The sequence below is a fragment of the Scophthalmus maximus genome, chromosome 10, assembly GCF_022379125.1.
Source record: "Scophthalmus maximus strain ysfricsl-2021 chromosome 10, ASM2237912v1, whole genome shotgun sequence".
NCBI classification, from domain to species: Eukaryota; Metazoa; Chordata; class Actinopteri; order Pleuronectiformes; family Scophthalmidae; genus Scophthalmus; species Scophthalmus maximus.
The window spans coordinates 21,005,135-21,025,375 of NC_061524.1; the positions used below are offsets into that span (position 1 = coordinate 21,005,135).

The following is a 20,241-nucleotide window of genomic DNA, read 5'->3' on the forward strand; positions in this document are numbered from 1 at the left end:
CAGTTTGACAGGTTCAGTCGTTCTCACACCCCTCCTCCCTCTCTCTCTCTCTCTCTCTCTGTCCCCCTCCCTCCCACCCTTCCTCCCTCCCTCTCTCAGCTATCCGTTATTGAGGCTTCCCCTGCCTGGGACGGGTCCCGTGGAGTTCACCACAGGGGTACGAGACTACAGCGTCCCTTCCCATGAGCCTCTGGGAGACCTCGGGGAACGGCCCGACTGGGTACGAGAAGAGAAAACACACACATTTCTGTTTGCAACCCAGTATTTTTAAGTGTCAAACCATCTTTTTTGTCCTCATAACTTTAGGTTTATTCATTCATGAACTTATCTGAATCCTTATCCTAAAACAACTTTTAATCTCAAACCTGAATCCAATCGAGTGCCTTTGAAACCATCACTGCTTGTGGTTCTGGTGTAAGTTGCTTATCAAAACGTGTGTGTGTGTGTGTGCTGTAGTACCGGGGGCCTCCGGTCGCCTACATCCAGCAGGTGTTGGTGAAGGCAGCGGTGTCTCCATGGGACAGCAGCCTGGTGCCGGTGGACATGTTCCGGTCGCCACTGGGCCGAGTTTTCACCTTGCTGGAGGAGATTCGAAACCATGTCCACTCTGACAGGTAAAACACGCAGCGACACTTGAAAATAACCAGCAAAGGACGTACTGAGTCTTACAACACCTCAAAGAGAACATTTCTCCTGCATAAAAAAATACTTACGTATTTAATAAAAGGCAAATAAGTTGTGTCAGCAAAGTGGCACCTTTCAGTGTCTTTTATTTGTTATTTTTGTGATATTATAACTGGTATATTAACGTCAACGCAGTCTAAAGGTCTTCTCATCTTCAATTTTGTGAAGTAGAAGAGTAAACTTTCATCGTACAGAAATATACTTTACTGTTCTTCATAAACTTTACATCTTTGATCTTCTGATTATGTGTTGGCTAAATGTTTTAGTCCTTGAAATATTGAATAATGGTGAGTAAACATGCTTCAAAAATAGAATTTGTCAAAGCTAAAGGTGATGACTTTTGGTGCCACCAACCAAAAGCTGCACATTTGAGAAGATGGAAACAGAGAAATGATCACCGATCAAATCAGTTGTGGATTAATTTCCTTCTTGATTTATTACGTGTAGTGGTTAGTAATTGATATATGATTAATAGATAAATGTAATTACTTTCTGTCTGTGAGATAACTCTCCCCTCTGCTCCGTCAGCTCCGGGGTTCGTAGTCTAGAGACGCTGTGTCTCCAGGTGACAGACCTGTTTCCAGGGTTACGGCGGATGCAGTCGGTGCTTCCAGAGCACGGCTGCCTTCTCGTTTCCCCCGGCAACTACTGGCAGAACCAGCGGGAGCTGTTCGACTCGGACCCCGACCTCCTCAAGACCATCCAGAAGCACGAACCCAAAGGCCTGCACACCTCGGCCACACTGCGAGGTGAGGACGGGGAGGACAAGACGAAGCATTTTGACCTTTTTTACATCGGAATTGTCAATATTTCAGTATCAAATATTGACAGAGTGTAACATGTTAACAGTTGGATTTTAAAATTATTCATTTAGACAATATTTACTTATATTTTAGCTATTTGTGCAGTGTCTATGGCAGACTTGTGCCTAAAGGCCACGAAATGCTCTCCTACAGTGGAATATTATGGACAATATATCAGAACCTCTTGAACTCCTGAGATGCTGCTGATAAACCACATCCAATGGTTGGTTTTCAAGACTTACCCACAACATTGCGAGCTCAATGTTTTCCACATTTACTTGTAATAGAATGTTTCAGTTGACGGAGGCTTTAATGAGTTTGTTCCCGCCTGGTGCCGTGAGATAACCGACCGAATCCAGCGACACTTTATCCTCTGATAGAGGCAGAAAGTCTCTGTCACAGTCTCCTGAATGTTTCCATTCATTATAATGGCGTCTCCATTAAGACGATGGCTGGTAGAGTTGGTTTAGGCCTCTGTGCTCTTGGCTGCCTCGTTGGAAGGAGTCTTGCCATCATTCAACAAGAGGGAGATTAGTGGCATCGGCCAACTAAGAGGCTTCTATGTTGACGGAGAACAATCAGTTTCATTCCATGGGAACTTATTGAATTCCCCCCCGAAACTTTACCCACTGACACAGTAAACCAGATTACCCCAGACGCACAGTTAAGGTGATTTAGAGGTGGAAGATTTATTATGGAGCCGGGGTCGGGGACAGCTTGGCTGCCAGATGCAGTGGGACTGACACTGGGATGTAAGGCCAGTCGCACTGCCATGGGAAACCTGTAAAGTAAACCTCAGCCCCTGCAAGGCACAGGGACCCAAACTCCACACAGGCACCCAGTATGAATCACATAAAGATTCCAAAGGGCAGGGAGGTCAGGAATGTTCCTGCTCACTCTGTTTACATCTGAATCTGGCCACAGCAGCTCAGCCTGATATCAGCTACACCTGTGTGTGTGTGTGTGTGTGTGTGTGTGTGTGTGTGTGTGTGTGTGTGTGTGTGTGTGTGTGTGTGTGTGTGTGTGTGTGTGTGTGTGTGTGTGTGTGTGTGTGTGTGTGTGTGTGTGTGTGTGTGTGTGTGTGTGTGTGTTTGTTTCAGACCTGCTGTTTGGCGTCCCTGGAAAGTACACGGGGGTAAGTCACTACAACAGGAAGAGGGTGGTGACGTACACAATCACCGTGGTGCTGTCCAGCTACGATGCAAGGTCAGTTGAAAGAATCAATCATTAGCTTTCATTTCTTTCTTTTCCGTATTTTTTCAATTTGATGTCACCAAGTAAAGTGGAGTCTGCTGGGACAAATGGCTTTGTTTGCAATGACATTTCTTTCAGGGACAATTCCATGCAATAGATTTCAAGACATTAGTCTTAATGACCACGAGTCACCAGGTTAAATTTCTCTGGTTTCTTGACGGAGCTTATCTTCGCTTACCGATCCTGAAAGCTCTTATCTGTTGTTTACAGGCAGACATCTTAAGGCAATTTTGTTTTGACAGACAAAATAAATCCACCGGCCTGAGACAGACACCAGCAATCACCTCCATCATGTCAGTTTCCTTGCAGTAGTTGTATATACATAACCAATCGTCTTGAGCGTGCGCTGTTACTGTTGTGCCGATGATGATCATCATCTTGAGGGTCTATGTTTCCAGGTTCCTGGGAAGCCTGCGGACGCGTCTGAAGCAGCTCCACCCGTCGGTCAACTGCAGCCTGAGAGACGACCACATGGTTCACGTCCACTTCAAGGAGGAAATCGGCATCGCCGAGCTCATCCCCCTCGTCACCACATACATCATCCTGTTTGCCTACATCTACTTCTCCACACGTCAGTACAGTTTCTTCCCCCCGATTTCCTTTCTTTCTTTTTTCCTCGCATCGCTTAATCTGTGAGAGGGGAAATAGATCCAGGGTTTATGCCCTTTACACATGTTTTATGTCCACGTGTGTTTGTGTGCCAAGGCTGTTCCTGTCTGGCGCATGGGTAATCCTCACACTGGAACAAGAAGAAACCAAGCTAACCCCTCAGCACAAACATGAGTTCAGGGAACAAACTAACTCACATGCAGTGCAAGTGCAGAAAATGTATGAATTATTACTTGCTCAAGCTTTGATTTGCGAAAGTAACCAAACACTGCTTGTTGCTGTAGTTTTAATTTCTTATATTTTGGAAGCATCATTTAAAAAAATTCTCAGAAGCCATAATTTTGATCCCAGGTGTTTTTTTTCTCCATTTTCTACTGTTTTTTTTCCCCTCCTTTTGCTTTTATTGTTATAAGTTACACTTTCTTTATGTTTATCAGTTGTAAAGAATGCTATGTAATAACTGTATTTTCGGAATGAACATTGGAATTTAAAACCTTCTTTGACATGTTGGCCAGCGTACCCTGCACTGATGGTTTCTGAAGGTTTAAAAAAAAATAAATCTAAAGAAGTCAGTATTGTAATATCTCACATCTTAAAACTAAACTTCTTTTCTGAAAAACTAGAGACAGGGTTGATTAAAACTCAATAATGAACAACTGGTCTGCTTTACTCCCTGACTGCAGGTAAGATCGACATGGTGAAGTCCAAGTGGGGCCTGGCTCTGGCTGCTGTGGTCACAGTGCTCAGCTCTCTGCTCATGTCGGTGGGACTGTGCACACTGTTTGGACTGACGCCCACGCTCAATGGAGGGTAGGGATGCCCAGATTACCAGAGAGTCTTGTTTTGTCTGTACTACACTTCAAAACATTTCAAGGAGAGAAACAGAGAGCTTTTTTTTTTTTTTGCCAACCACAAATGATTCATTTTCAGCTTTAGCTCAATGTTACCTCTAGCATCGGGGGCAGCCCCCCAAAGATTCTTGAGCGCTCCGTCGTCTTGTCGTGTCAGATTAAAAGCCCTCGTGTAATTGCTTTTTGACTTTTCATAAAATTCCGAAGCAGCGGCGGGCCACCGCTGCAAAATGTACATAGCGGTCCCAGTGACTGTTTTAATACTAATACTAATAATAATAAAAGTGCCTCAGTGCTACAGAGAGGGAGCAGAGGAAATCGGAGACGGAAAGAAATTAACATTTTCTTTGTCTGCTTGCTTTTTGTATTCGTAGTTGTACATAAAACTCTTGTTCCAACGAATGGACCGTCAATTTGAGAGAGACAGAGCGCTGTGAGCGAACCGCTGAGACGAGCTTTGCTCTGCACATCGTGTAGAAATAACGAATTTAACTCATAAGTAATACTTTCCATGTTGGAGCATGAACCAGAAAGCACCTGCATCAGGATGGAAAGAAACTTAAATTACTTTAAAGGCTCTGGATTCACACTAGCCTGGGACCCACATGAATTCTGGGAGCTCATTTCATTTGCTCTGCCAGACTCGGTCTGGATCTCCTCCGTTGGGAAGTGGTTTATACCGCGAGGCTGACAGAAGTGACTTTTGTAAACAACCAAGATGGCTGCGCAAACGAGCATTTGACTTTATCATACGCGCTTTTTAACACAATGTTGTCAATTATTTTTTTAATTAATACAATTTTCGTCCAAACTGTGGCAATTTTATCAAGACCTACTTCATTGGAAACCTGATTGCTGACTTGAGCAATCACCTCCAACTTATTTTAAAATGATTGAATTTAGCTTCTGGGTCACAGTTGGAACAATTGTAGTCTTCATCATATTCTCTGTTACCGACAACGAAATGTGTCCTGTTAATATTTACAAGCCCCGACAGGCCATTACTGTTTCATCATTATCTCTTATCTTTTTCCCTGGAAGACAAGGACAGGTCCATCAAGATACACACACATATACACACACATACGCAGCAGCTTATTGACTTCTCATTTCTTCTGCATTGATTTAAGTGGATTTCCGTTAATGTTTACAGCGACTCGGCAAAGAGTCAGTGTGTTAGTGTTTGATGAGAAAAAGAAGGGGCGTGGAAGTGGGTGGGGCTACACGAGGGGGGCGGGGATGTAGTGCTTCTGACATTTAATGGTCGTCCAATCATTCGAGGATTACTAGAAAGCCGACATCGTGGCGTGATAACGGCACAGCGCTGTTCGACCACTGACGAGTTCGATCCGCCATGGGCTGTGTTCGTACGTCAAACTTCACATCCCACCCGACTCGTGAGGTTGTGGCAGTGTGTAGTCGTTGTGCAGGTGTTACTGAGTGCGTCTGATGGAGCGAGCAGAGCTGCTCACTCGCCTGTGACCCAGTTACACACTTACTTCTACAGCTCCAGCTTATCTCCTCTCTCTAACCAATCTCAGCGGACAGCTGTTAAATATTGAGAAACGATGGTGACAGTCATTGATTCTTTGAGTTGTTTCTGGCAGCTCCTCTTACAGGAACATGAAGCTCATTTTTTAAACTCATTAGTGTGGGCCTGTGTCACACGCATCACTGTCACCGCGTGACCTGAGTGTAAATGTCTGTGTTGATGATCACACAGTTCATATTTAGAAACAGTTTATGGCAAAATTAATAACCATTGCCTCATTGAGGGAGACAGTTTAAAAAAAAAAAGTGATTCACACATTTACATAGATTACAGAATATGAATATAAAAAAACTTCTAAAAATAGGAGTGGGTATCAGCTGTGAAACTTGAGAATAAATTGGTTTGAAACAAAATACCAATGTTGCATGAAGCGCTTCTCACAATTTTTAAGTGCTGAAAGTTCACTTAAATTATAGACTTGACTGTAAACAAGTTTCATGGATTTAAAACTTTTTTCCCCTGCCAATAAACTGTTTTCCTCCTTTTGCTGGTATCAAAAATCCAGCATCTAGCAATTCCATTTCATTATGATAATCAAACAGTATAGATATTATTTTGGATTTTTACAACACAGGTCTTTTAAGAATAATCATTTGAATGCAAAATCTTTTGGTAGAGAAATACACATGCAACTGCAACTTTCACCTGTAGCTTGTGGTTCCTTGTAATGCTGTTGATCCAGGATCTCAATCCTACTCAGTTAATTGTCAGATGACCTGATGTACATGGAGGGAAAAATCATGTGTCAAAGGGAAAATCAAGCTAGAAATTAGATCATCTGAAGTGTTTCTCTTTTCTCTCTGCAGGGAGATTTTTCCCTACCTGGTGGTGGTGATCGGCCTGGAGAACGTCCTGGTCCTCACAAAGTCCGTCGTCTCCACACCTGTTGACCTGGAGGTCAAACTCCGCATTGCTCAGGGTGAGAACAGCGTGTGCTCGTGTCTATTCTACTAGTCGCCACATGATTATGCTTTTTTCGAAGAATTCAAAGGGTGGTGAACTTTTGGAGTGTCCCACTGCATGAACCGGCATTCTCTGCGTTTCAAATGTTGCTCTTCCTTTCTGCAGGCCTTAGTAATGAGAGCTGGTCTATCATGAAAAACATGGCCACTGAACTGTGCATCATCCTCATCGGATATTTCACTCTGGTGCCAGCCATCCAGGTAAGAGAAATGTGTTTGATCCGTTCCATCAGTGGAAAAAATGCACACGAAGAATAAAAACAATAAAAAAATTACGACAAAACCATTAGAAATGTATAAGAACTATTTCTCAATCTAATAAATTTGTTGTGTCAAGCCAGTGAGTCGTCAGGCCACATGTTTGTCACATGAAATGCTACCTGGTGGTTGTCTGTGCTGTTGTCTGACATTTCCGCTGGGGTCTGGGTTTTTTTTTTAGGAGTTCTGTTTGTTTGCTGTTGTGGGGCTGGTGTCCGACTTCTTCCTCCAGATGTTCTTCTTCACCACAATACTGTCGATAGACATCCGCCGCATGGAGGTGAGAACTGGCACATACATCGTAAGGGTTTGTGACTCTCATGCAGTCGTATCTCACTGCTGACGATGTCAGTCACAGATAGAAGTCCGATGAAAAACACGGCATGTTATTTGACAACTCTTAAGTTGAACTCTGTAGATTGTTTCCTGGTGTTGTAGATGTCTGTTGGACCAACCAGAATCATGACATGGATTAGTATGAACTTTTGTACAGAAATGCTTGATTGCTAACAGACACACACACACACACACACACACACACACACACACACACACACACACACACACACACACACACACACACACACACACAACCTGTCTCTCTTTCACCAGCACATAGTAAGTAGTGGAGGTCACTAGACAACAAACCTTCACCACTGAGTTTTCCACAACTCATTTAAAACCTCTTACTGTTCCACTTTTGGTTCTTTTTTGCGTCACGCACGCAGGCACGCACACACACACACACACAGAAAATAGAATTCAAGTACTGTTAAACACTTGATCATTTAGGAAAATATGGGGTTTATGTAAAATATGTGATGAGAACGTCGGCACCTAATGATTCATTATTAATTGATGTTTTCATTTTATTTTTTGTGATTGTTAAGTCTTCGGAATGACAGAAAATGATGAAAACTGTCCAAACCAGTTGGAGCATAGGCCACATTATGTTTATGTAAATGTATAAAATGTGTGTATTCAACCTAAAGTGATATAAAACGTTGGAAAGTAAAAAAACGCTCATATTGGAGAAGCTAGAATCACAGAATATTTAGCATTTTTGTTTGATAAATGATAAGTTGTTGAAACGGTCGATGTTTGTTTCATCGTTAGATTTGTTCACTTGGAGTAAGAGGGAGAAAAAATGTCATCTCCAAAATCAGTTGTTGTTTTTGGCAGGAACCAGACTCCATCCACAGTTCGTCCTTGAGTAAAACAAACAAACGTTTAAACATGTGCTCCTCTCCTCAGCTGGCTGACTTGAACCGCCGCCTGCCAGCAGAGGCAGGGCTGCCTCCGCCCAAGCCGGGCCTGCTGCGTCCACGCGAGGTCCCCCCTCCGCCACGACCCTCCCCGCACACCATCACCCTGCAGACCCCGGCCTTCCGGAACCTAAGGCTCCCCAAGAGGCTGCGTGTGGTATACTTCCTGGCCCGCACACGCCTGGCCCAGCGTATCATCATGGTGAGAGGACGGATTCAGAGCTTCACCGCGTTCACGGTATAGCACGGTATAGCATGGTATGCTGCGGTAATTAAACTTTTATCATGACTGGTGATAGCGATGGGCGTTTTACCATTTCATTTTTACAGATTGAGTGATGGATTACTCAAGGAGATGACTTATACTACTGTCAGGAGAAGTATACAGTACAGAAAAACATTTTGTCATCACATGTATACAAGATAAGATATCTAGCAGGCTATGACTGGCTGTGACGGGCAGTAAGTGTGTCGGCCTGGAAACCCGGGGGAGGAACTGTAGCACAACAACACTCTTCATGCATATTCTACCTTTTCATTTTCTGTGTTTCTGAGCAAATCATCACAGACTATTTGCATTGTGGGTTTTCACTGCAACAGATAACGTGTAACCTCGAGCTGCTCCAATGCTAATGTTTCACGCGCGTATCGCATATTTCCCCGTGTCACTGCTCGCGTGTGACATTTCAGCTCGACAACATTTGCAGTACATAGTTATTTGGTCCACATCTGACTTTTTAAAACCCCAAATCCTCCAAACGACAGAAAGCTCCTCGTCATCATGGTCTCCTCCAGTTTCTAAAACCTCTTTATCCGACCTGTCCATCATTGCTTTCAACTCAAGAGTTTTAGCATGCCTTTTAGTGGTGCAGCAGTGAAAGGGTCCCCCAGTCAAACAGCGCCAGAGCACTCTCTAAACGTTCCAACCATTAGCACCGGTGTTACGGTATATGAAAAAAACACATCATACGGAAAATAAATATTGGGCATAACCGTTTTAACGCCCAGCCCAATTTACTGTTAATCTGGACTGTCTGTTATTTGCCTGCACTGTGTCTGTGCCTTGTGCATCTGGATTCCTACTTTACTACACCAGTTGCATGATAACATTATCCTTCACATTGTCTCATGTCAACATCTAAAACAGACTTAAACAGTACTACATTAGTGAAATGTAAAAAAACAACAATGTGTGGACACTATTCGTTTTAGAATAATAATAATGTATTTTTTCACTGCTTAATTTTGCCGCCAGACAGACTTTTATTTTTGCACTTTTTTCAAGCGTACTTCGGCCATGTATTACTACGCCAACTTGCGCCAGTGCAGAGCAGCAGCGTATCACTTCTGTATACTCTGGTTCATAAAGGTATCCTCTTACGTCAGGAGTGAATGGCATGTCTTTCCTCACTCTCATAATCACTCATCTTTTTTCTTGTGTCTCTTAAATCAGCCGCGGTAGCTCTAAGTGGAACACCTTTTTTGAGGATTGCTACGCTGCTGCTCTGCAACGGCGCGTGTTGGTGTAGTAATACATGGCCGAAGTACGCTTGAAAAAAGTGCAAAAATAAACGGCTGTCTGGCAGCAAACTGAAGCAGTGAAAAAATACATTATATAGCGTACAATTGAACTGATATTCATTTTTAGGTTGCATTTAAACATTTAAAAAAGCATTTAAAAAAAAAAATACGTTTTTCGGTGGTCCCCTCTGCAACAGTAGGACTCTGACTTTCTCTTCTTCCACTTCTCCTCCAAACTCTGTAAAATGACATCGCTGATCACCATCTCCATAAGGCAACATTAACTATGCATACGTAACTCATACAACCCCACTTCAAAATCACTGAACTAGCCCTTTAAGAAAGTTGAATACTTTTCTCCTTTTTCAATAAGAAACAGGAAGCAAAACTTCTTTTCTCTTCTTGTGTATAGAAGTATTTGAAGTAGTCGGCCATTCAAACATTGTCCCTATGTATCATGAAGTCAACGATGACTTCAATGTGTCAACCATCAGTCGAATGAAAAAGTCAGAGCAACTCCAGCAGAAGAGGTCAGATCCGCCTCAACCGACTGTTCATGAACCTTCATTTGCTTTATTTCCAGGTTGGCACGGTGATCTGGATCGGCATCCTCGTCTATACCGACCCAGCCGGGATCCGCACCTACCTGGCTGCGCAGGTGTCGGAGCAAAGCCCTCTGGGAGATCCCGGAGGAGGTGGCCTGCCCCCGCACCTCGGCGTGGCCCCCGTCTTCCGCGGTGGCGATCCCACCAGCACCCTCAGCATCCACCCTGCACCAGACCCGACTCCCTTACCAGAGAACCAATCACAGGGCCACCATGGCTCGGCCAGGGCAGGGCCCCTCCCCCAGGCCCCGTCCGCCGTGCCTCAGATCACCTGGGGAGCGGAGGACGAGGAGGGCTGGAGGAGACTTTCCTTCAGACACTGGCCATCGCTCTTCAGCTACTACAACGTCACTTTAGCCAAGAGGTCAGAGGAAATACTTCTATCAAGAAGAGATTAAAATGTGGTGTCATATGAATAATACACCTGGAAAATCCATCCATCCATCCATCATGGACCATGTTTAAGTTTAGCTTAACTTGTTTGGTTTCTCTGAGAATTTTAGGATCGCTGTTAAAATCTAAAGTAACCTTTTTCAAGAGTCAAACAGCAAAATTAACCACCAAAGTCTATTTTCCCTTTTGATAATTGCCGCATTAAAATCTGACAGATTAAAATCACTTGTGTTTCTGTCAAATGACCCAACTAGCTACTTAAAGAATGGTACGCATATGGAAAGGTTTTTGTTTTTTTGGTTGCCGTCGTCGTTTTTAATTTTTATACCTCTGTGCAGGCATTGTCTGTTCGCCGCACTCTCGTGCATGTGATATCTCAGGAATCAAATTTGGCACAAAGGTTCACTTGTTCCCTGATATCTGAAGGTCTTTTAATTCTTTCCATGCGTATGACTGAAATCATGTCAGCTGAAAAGAAGGGGCAGAAGGTGATTTAGTCCCCAGCTTTCAGGGACTGTCGGTCGGCCAGAGGGAGCTGTGAACTCCACATCTAACACAAATGTCCAATAGGATTAACGATGACAGGCGTCAGCTTCACTGTGACATGAACATTCAGGTTCAGTTACATTGACTCTGTTACTGTTTGTCCATTTTCAGGTACATCAGCATCCTGCCCATCATTCCCATCACCGTTCACCTGAGCCCCCACGAGGCAATCGAGACGCGTCACCCTCAGGACCCAAGACATCCTCCGCCACCCATCCCCCCAAGGGTGTCTGCGGATCTACAGACCGACCTCACCCTTTACAAGTATGTATGAGTGGTTTATATGTCGAGAAAAGCTCTGTATAAACATATTCCATTACAAAGCGTTTTAAAACAAGTGATTCTTATTTAAAAGCGTGTCAAGGCAACAAGTACAAAGATCATCAGATCAATGAGAAATGAGTTGTTCTACAAACTAATATTGTTCACTTTAGTTTGTTCAGTGTCTGTAGGCTTTTTAAAAACACTGATCAAACATTGATACCATTCAATTTTCTCTTCGCTGGTCTAAATGGAATTTCTTTACTTTTTTTATCTAGTGGTGGCATTTTTTTACACAGATATGAATTTGGCAAAATTTATGTGGAAATCTGCAGCGTTTAAAAAAAACAGAGTACAGTCTATGAATCAGAATCAGAAATACTTTACTGATCCTCAGGGAAGATTGTGTTTTGTTACAGATACTCCAACCAAGAATAGAAGCACTGCACTTTACTGCTTTTTGCACTTCTGGTTAGACGCTAACTGCATTTCATTGTCTCTGTACTTGTACTCTGCACAATGACAGTAAAGTTGAATCTAATCTAATCTAATCAACAACAAAAAAAAAATTGAAAATATAAGAAGAATTTTAAAAAATGCTTACATGAATGTAAGCATCTTTCTGCAACTCGGTGTCATTGAACCAATTACACATTAAAAAAGGGTGTCCTTCAGCCGGAGGACGAGGAGCAGTAAAGTAAAGGAGAGTCCAAGGTCATTAGAGGCCAAGGTCGTGTTGACACGAGTGCAGCTCTGGTCTTTCACGTTCTGCTACACTCTACCTAGAAGAATCAGAATGGTCAATAATGAGGGGGGAACCCGTTTTGTGTGTTTAATGGGGGTCAAATGTTTGGGTCATTTACTCCGGCTTCGCCTTTGACTCTGGGATGCATGAAGTGCATTGTGTCGAGTGTCAGTGGAGTCGGCGTAATCGATTGCGTTGTTTATGTAAATTTATTTGCCAAGTGGACCAGCTTTGTTATGTTACAGGCTCTTAAAATTAAGTTTTAGAAAAGATCAATGATCGGCATCTGTTTTGGTTTTCTTCAAACTAGAAGGAAAGATCATACTTTATTTCTCTCGGAGGGAAACTGGGCTTCGAAACGTGCCTCAGTGCGGCGTTGTGAAAGACGGTGTGTGTGTGTCGCCTCCCCGACTGCCAAGTGGAATGTTGTGATCTCCATTTCATTTTTGGACAGTTGATAGGGAGGTTATCAGCTGGGTCAGGGTCGTGACCTCCACGGTGGAGGAGCAGCAGCTGAGTTTATGGCTTGTTTAGATGACCCTGAAGCCGAGAGGAGGCCAGTGTGATAAAGGTTGATCTGCTGTTACAACACCGTGAGAGATGCAGGTTTTATTATGGACGAAATATCGATTGTTCTTGTTTGCACCCAAACAAGAACAATAGTCAACTGAGCCTCGTGCAGTTCAGCCAGTTCACAAGTTCTTTGAAAGTAAAATTAGTATAAATGCCATTACTACCTGGGCCCCTTTTCAAACGTCCCTGCTCAAAATGAAAAGAGTTTGGGTGTGGTTGAATTGTCAAATTGGCTTAGGAAGTTTCCTAAATCTTGAAGTGACCCGGAAGTATTTTTGATCAGCAGCCATGATAAGAGCTGTTCGGATTCTCTAAATGCATAGGAAAGGAGCTTCAATGCTTCCTTTACTTTGTCCTTTAGCATAGGGTACACTGGACCTTCCTACCCTATAGTCCATCTTTGGAAATTTGTAGTTTCACCACGGCAGACGCATCAATAACATCCGCCGTTGCGTGATGATGTAGTTTAGTGAAAGTCGAGTCGGATTCTCTAAGCAGCGCTGTCGGCTTTTCCTTAGTCTTATCAGTCCTCTTTTAAACCTTTCCTTGACCTCATGTCGTTTTCCACTGAGGTCAAGGAATAATAGATAAGAATAGTAGATAGGAAGGACCGCACCCAATATCTCTGCAACTACAAGGTCTATGTAAATTATCTTCAGTATAAGGGTAACACTTGTAAAAAAGCAGTATAGTTTTTGCTGGGTCAGAGTGAATGAAGATGGAACACAACATTAATTAAAGTGAGTGAATATCCCCAATGTAATAATGCAGATGAAGCAATCCATAGCATGACATCAACACCAAATCCCTGGCTCATTAAGTGAACTCGAACATAGTAAGAGTAGAGACGTGTCCAAAAACCTTCCGTGCCATTTGAGATTTCTCACTCATTTAATGTCACTATAGCAATTAATGAATTCCATCCAAAGAATCTGTTTTGACTTTTTTCTGCAAAATCAACCAGACCTCTGTATATTTTTCTCAATCAAGGAAAACCTTACGTAGGAAGTGACGTTTGACTCCAACTGGGGCAGATTTACTGACAAGGGAGCGCACGGTAATCCGGTTCATACCCAATCTTTATTTTCCGTATGATGTGAATTTTTTCATATACCGTAACACTAATGGTTGGAAGGTGGCAACGAGCGCTGTCGGGCGGGGGGGGGGGCTTTTCACTGCTGCACCGCTAAAAGGTATGCTAAAGCTTTTGAGCAGAAACCTGATGGACAGGTTGGATAAAGAGGTTTTAGAAACTGGAGGAGACCATGATGGTGGAGAAATTGTGCCAAAGAGAGGAGCGCCTGCTGGATATCTTGTGTGATTTGTGTTTTTTTTTAATACTTTATACTCCTCCTGACAGTAGAATAAGTCATTATCAATGTAGGTGGAGTGGTAGCATTGGAGGTGAATCGTGCGTGCGTAAGAAAAAAAATTGTCAGCCAGTACTCTCATCGGTTCTAATTTCCTTTTTTATCGAAAAAAATTAAACAAAGGTATCTGGTGTGACCACCATTTGCCTCATGCAGTGCAACACATCTCCTTCGCATAGAGTTGATCAGGTTGTTGATTGTGGCCTGTGGAATGTTGGTCCACTCCTCTTCAATGGCTGTGCGAAGTTGCTGGATATTGGCAGGACCTGGAACACACTGTCGTATACGCCGATCCAGAGCATCCCAAACATGCTCAATGGGTGACATGTCCGGTGAGTATGCTGGCCATGCAAGAACTGGGATGTTTTCAACTTCCAGGAATTGTGTACAGATCCTTGCAACATGGGGCCGTGCATTATCATGCTGCAACATGAGGTGATGGTCGTGGATGAATGGCACAACAATGGGCCTCAGGATCTCGTCACGGTATCTCTGTGCATTCAAAATGCCATCAATAAAATGCTCCTGTGTTTCGTTGTTGTTACGACGACGAACTGCAGTCGGGTCGAGACCCCGATGAGGACGACGAGCGTGCAGATGAGCTTCCCTGAGACGGTTTCTGACAGTTTGTGCAGAAAGTCTTTGGTTATGCAAACTGATTGTTGCAGCAGCTGTCCGGGTGGCTGGTCTCAGACGATCTTGGAGGTGAAGATGCTGGATATGAGGGTCCTAGGCTGGTGTGGTTACACGTGGTCTGCGGTTGTGAGGCCGGTTGGATGTACTGCCAAATTCTCTGAAATGCCTTTGGAGACGGCTTATGGTAGAGAAATGAACATTCAATTCACGGGCAACAGCCCTGGTGGACATTCCTCCAGTCAGCATGCCAATTGCATGCTCCCTCAAAACTTGCGACATCTGTGGCATTGTGATGTGATAAAACTGCAAATTTTAGAGTGGCCTTTTTATTGTGGCCAGCCTAAGGCACACCTGTGCAATAATCATGCTGTCTAATCAGCATCTTGATATGCCACACCTCTGAGGTGGATGGATTATCTTGTGCTCACAAACACAGATTTAGACAGATTTGTGAAAAATATTTGAGAGAAATAAGCCTTTTGTGTACGTAGAAAAAGTCTTAGATCTTTGAGTTCAGCTCACGAAAAATGGGGGCAAAAACAAATGTGTTGCATTTATAATTTTGTTCAGTGTATATTTTGGTATTGTAAACCTTTAACTCCCCAACATCAGTACCTGCATCCACACGGGTCAGGCTTTAGTTAGTGTATAGTTTTTTTCACAGTGGCGAGCTGATGGGAACAGTCATATTAAGTTATGAAGGAGGTGTGAATGGAGTTATTTTGTATATTGTTATTATTATTATTATCGTCGTCATCATCAATATTGATGTCATTGTTTATCAGTCATGGGGTAAATGAATGGAGCCTGTTGTGGTGAGGAACTGAAAATATGTGGCACAGGTTTGATGGATCAAACTGTCGGTCGGACTGGACAGTTGACGCAGTGTCAACGCGTCGACCGGTATCTAATAGTTCTTATCTTCCCATCCAGGGTGGCGGCTCTGGGCTTGGCAGCCGGCGTCCTGCTGGTTCTGCTCCTCTTCTGCCTCTACCGGGTTCTCTGCCCGCGAAACTACGGTCAAAACGGCGTGGCACACGGGCGCCGGCGCCGAGGGGACCTGCCCTGCGACGATTACGGCTACTCGCCCCCCATCAGCGAGATCTCACCGCTACTGCTGAGGGGCCACAGCATGGTGAGAGCGAGAAAACACACAGCGCACCATACACCAGAGAACCTCATGTGGAGGTGTTGACTCATTTAGATCCTCTGTGAAAAAGAATTAGAACAACAAAGATAAAGAGTCAGCGCCTCAGATGACAAAACCAGAAAAATATCATGTTGTGTGATAATCTTGTGGACACATTTATCGGTATATGATAGTGGAATGTTTTGAACCATGCAGAGCAGTGACTGTCTGTATCTGCAGATAAGAAAAGCTTTTCAGTCTGTGAGAAGGAAAACCACATTTCACCAGAGGAGTTAGTTTGGGAGGACAACCACAAAAACAACCAGACAAATGATTTTATCATTTGAATCTGTCACCTGCTTCAAGTAAATGAAGCAGTATGAGGCTCCGGGGTCTGAGTCACAGGATGATGTCAGTCAGTGGCTGCTGGGGGCGCAAACAAATAGAAAGCAGCACTTCAAAGCTCAGCAAAACAACGACTCTCTAAATAAAGTTTTGTTATTATTATTAAAATTAAACTAAAAGTTCAAAATTTAAATTAAAGATTTCAAAGTGTCAGCAGTTAATAATTCTTTAATTGTAATAAAGAGTTCTCATACTAGTAACAACAGTCTGGGCTTTATATCACAAAGGGAAATTGCAGCAATAATTGAAGCAATAATTCATATATATTCAGCATGTCTCTTACAGAACTTTAAATCAAATTTAATTTAATGTTTGGATGCCGTGTTGTGCCTGGAGTTGCACCGGTTTGGAGACACTGGGGAGTGGTTGTACAACAGCACCGAGTTCGTGCCCAAGAACAATTTTTTTTTGCTGTCATCAGATCACGTCAGTTTGCGGTGAAGCTGTTTTCTGTCTGTCCTGCAGGATATCGAGTGTTTGGCCAGTGACGGGATGCTGCTGGCCAGCTGCTGCCTGGCCGGACAGATCCGTGTCTGGGACGCTCAGACCGGGGACTGTCTGACCGTCATCCCAAACCACGGGTGAGTCGCCGTCACGTCCCCCTCCTCCTCTGAATGTGTCCACATCTTGCCAAACATCTATCGTAAAGCAAAGCAACAAGTCATTCCAGTTTATTGTAATTTATGATATATTTATTTTTCTCAGAACTAAATATGTAAAAAATAATCATCATCATATTGTTCGCCCAGACAACACTGGACTTCTGAAGTCAAAAAAATGAAACCTGATAATTATGTAATGGACAATATTTGCTCTTTCACATAAACTCCATAAAAAAAGACTAAATACCCTTTGAATTATTGATTTTATATCACTGACAATTATGACAAACAAATGCACCGAGTGGCATAAACGTATACTTTAAAATAAATTATCAGTGCTCTCGGCAAAATGTGATAGTGACATAGTTTTTAAATGACCTCAAACATACAATATGTCAATAGATGATTCTTGACCCAAATGCATTTTACATATGAGCCAACGTACAGTTTATGTGGATGAATAATAAGTAATATTTGTTGGAGCCTTCTAGCCAAGTCTGACTCTGACTATGACTTTCAGGCTGAGACGGAGCAGCAGCAGTGGCTGCTGGGAGCAGCGGGACGGTTGGGACGGCACGAATGGAACCGCAGAGCCGGAGGGTTTGGGCTCCGACGGTTGCGACCGCTGTAACACCAGCGGCGACGGCCAATCCGAGGACGAGGCGTATCCGCTGAGACGCCGCTCCGCTCCCGCCCGGCCCACTCTGTTCACCGACCAGCCCGATCTCACCCCGCTCATCGACACCAACTTCACCTGCCAGCCGCCCTCCCACCTCGCCGCCCCGCCCGTGGGAGGATTCGACTTTGGAGGTCTGGTGGAGCGCGCCTACATGGAGCACGAGCCCCCCTCGCCCTCTGGCCACCCCTCCCCTTCGTCGGCCTCCTCCTCGCCGCCCTCAGGAGGACAGCTCCAGAGAAGACCCAGCTTTGGGGACGCAGTCGGCCCTTTAACCCAGGGAAGGGTCTCGACAGCGGGGACGCAAGCGACGGCCGACTGGGAAAGCTCCGTCTGGGCCATGGAGCTGAGAGGAAATCTGATAGCTGCTGGGAGAAGCAGTGGTAAACTGGAGGTTTGTGATATTACTTCTTAATGAAACATCAGCTGTGATTAATACAGTGTTACATAGATAAAATCAAACCTTAAATGTCTTTCCAGCTGTGGGACGCCGTGGAGGGGTCGTTACGCTGCAATAATGAAGACGGCGTCTCGGGGATCACAGCCCTCGCCTTCCTCAACAACAGGTGAAACACACTGGCTGAACTGTCCGACATCTTTTCTTTATTCGTTTCAGCTTTTATTAAAGGCGCGTGTTTCTCCTCTTCATCGCCAGAATCGTAGCGGCTCGACTCAACGGGTCTCTGGACTTCTTCACTGTGGAGATAAACAAACCTCTGGGTTTGCTGCAGTACAGAGGTGAGACTGGTAACGCGAGTGTCTGTCCGTCCATGTGATCTCCCCGGGGAGCTCCCCCAGGTTATTTGTGACGGTTGTGTACAAACACCCAAAAGCCAACAAGACTCATGACTTGTGTTATGGTTTTGTATACAAGGAGCAGGTAAGGCAGGTCAAAGGTGAAATGGTTGGGGGCTCTGGACCTCAGTGTGTGTTGGGAGAAGGGGAGGCCAGTCGCTTCACTAAACTTCCTGTTCAAACACCTGAGGTCCTGATCGTCGACTGATCGTTTACTGATTATTCCGTTGATTGAAGTTAATTGTTCTACAATTTATTGTTCAAACTGATTATTCCGTTGATTGAAGTTAATGGTTCTACAATTTATTGTTCAATTTATTAATGAAAAATAGCAACAATTCTCCGCTTGCAGTTAAACCAATGTAATCATTTTCTACTTTTCTTCATTTTTACTTTTTGATCATTTGACGTTGGAAGACATCACTGAAAAACGTTGAACGAAGTCTGACATTTTCCAGCTGTTGATCTGAATCGCTCGATCAAGTCATCCTCATAATCACCCAAAAAAGAGAAACATTTTTTAGTAGCAGCTACGGCGCCTGTGCACCGCAGACACTCGGCCGACTCTGGCAGTTCTCTGATGAGACCAAGAGAAGCTCCCTGATGGTTGACGGCCTGTGCTCCTCCCCCTGCAGGTGCCCCTGGGCGAGGCAGCGTGCCCCCGTCTCCCTGTTACAGCAGCGAGGATGCCATCAGCCTCCAGCTCACGCGCTCCATACAGTGTGCTCACCAGAAGCCCATCACGGTGCTGCGAGCGGCCGCCGGCAGGGTCGTCACCGGCAGCCAGGACCACACCGTCCGGGTAACACGCTCGTTTGACTTCATCCCGAGAATGAGCATCGGATCAGAAAACTTTTCTTTTAATACAGACATCTTGGGGTTAATAGGTCAAATATATATATTCACCACAAATTCCTCATCTGTGATTGTGGGTCAGGTTTATCGTCTGGAGGACTCGTGCTGCCTCTTCACCCTACAGGGTCACTCAGGAGGGATCACAGCCATCTACATTGACCAGGTCAGTACCCCACACACACACACACACACACACACACACACACACACACACACACACACACACAGCTACTCAGGCACTTATTTATTTAAACATCTTAGAATAAAGGCATATACCTGTAAAACTGTCTATTGTTTTCATTCCATCTCCTGTTTTACATCATTATCTAATCTCATTCACTCATTTATTATTTCATCTTCATCATTTTATCTCTCTGTGCTCACCTTCCTTTGGTGTTTTACCTCAGTTCCTAAAACTCTTGACTCGTGTTGAATAAATGAACCAATATGAAACATAAAAACACAAAGGGTCTCAAAACTTTGAGTGTCTGACTGAGCCTCTCTCTCTCTCAGACGATGGTTCTGGCGAGTGGTGGGCAGGACGGCGCCATCTGCCTATGGGACGTCCTGACAGGCAGCCGGGTCAGCCATGTTTACGGTCACCGCGGCGACGTCACCTCACTGGTCTGCACCACCTCTTGTGTCATCAGCTCAGGACTGGACGACCTCATCTGTGTCTGGGACCGCAGCACCGGGATCAAGCTCTACTCTATACAGCAGGTACTTTGTGCGTGCGTGCGTGCGTGCGCGCGCCTGTATGTGATCACCTCCATACTGGAGTTAATGTTTGAAGATTGTCCGAGTCAGACTCATTCACAAGAGTAGGAACATTTTGGGAACATTCAGACGAGGGGTAGAGCAGGTTGGAGTAGGGTGGAGCGCAGGGTGGAG

General features: G+C 44.3%; 1 protein-coding gene across 4 annotated transcripts in view; it reads left to right on the forward strand.

The window, feature by feature from the left end:
• The window catches only part of LOC118284646 (SREBF chaperone), a 33,583-nt gene that overhangs the window by 9,474 nt on the left and 3,868 nt on the right, over positions 1-20,241 (forward strand). For 3 of the 4 annotated variants that reach the window (XM_035607527.2, XM_035607525.2, XM_035607524.2), the window contains exons 3-22: positions 100-220; positions 457-614; positions 1,213-1,433; positions 2,588-2,693; positions 3,140-3,312; positions 4,034-4,160; positions 6,560-6,672; positions 6,822-6,916; positions 7,155-7,253; positions 8,228-8,440; positions 10,343-10,728; positions 11,415-11,567; positions 15,822-16,023; positions 16,888-17,003; positions 17,545-18,094; positions 18,181-18,266; positions 18,356-18,438; positions 19,131-19,297; positions 19,433-19,513; positions 19,864-20,070. In XM_035607527.2, coding sequence (XP_035463420.1) covers positions 100-220; positions 457-614; positions 1,213-1,433; positions 2,588-2,693; positions 3,140-3,312; positions 4,034-4,160; positions 6,560-6,672; positions 6,822-6,916; positions 7,155-7,253; positions 8,228-8,440; positions 10,343-10,728; positions 11,415-11,567; positions 15,822-16,023; positions 16,888-17,003; positions 17,545-18,094; positions 18,181-18,266; positions 18,356-18,438; positions 19,131-19,297; positions 19,433-19,513; positions 19,864-20,070 — 3,457 coding nt within the window. Of the gene's footprint in view, positions 1-99; positions 221-456; positions 615-1,212; positions 1,434-2,587; positions 2,694-2,951; positions 3,035-3,139; positions 3,313-4,033; positions 4,161-6,559; positions 6,673-6,821; positions 6,917-7,154; positions 7,254-8,227; positions 8,441-10,342; positions 10,729-11,414; positions 11,568-15,821; positions 16,024-16,887; positions 17,004-17,544; positions 18,095-18,180; positions 18,267-18,355; positions 18,439-19,130; positions 19,298-19,432; positions 19,514-19,863; positions 20,071-20,241 lie in introns of those variants that run through there. The other variant, XM_035607528.2, reaches the window with a different exon arrangement.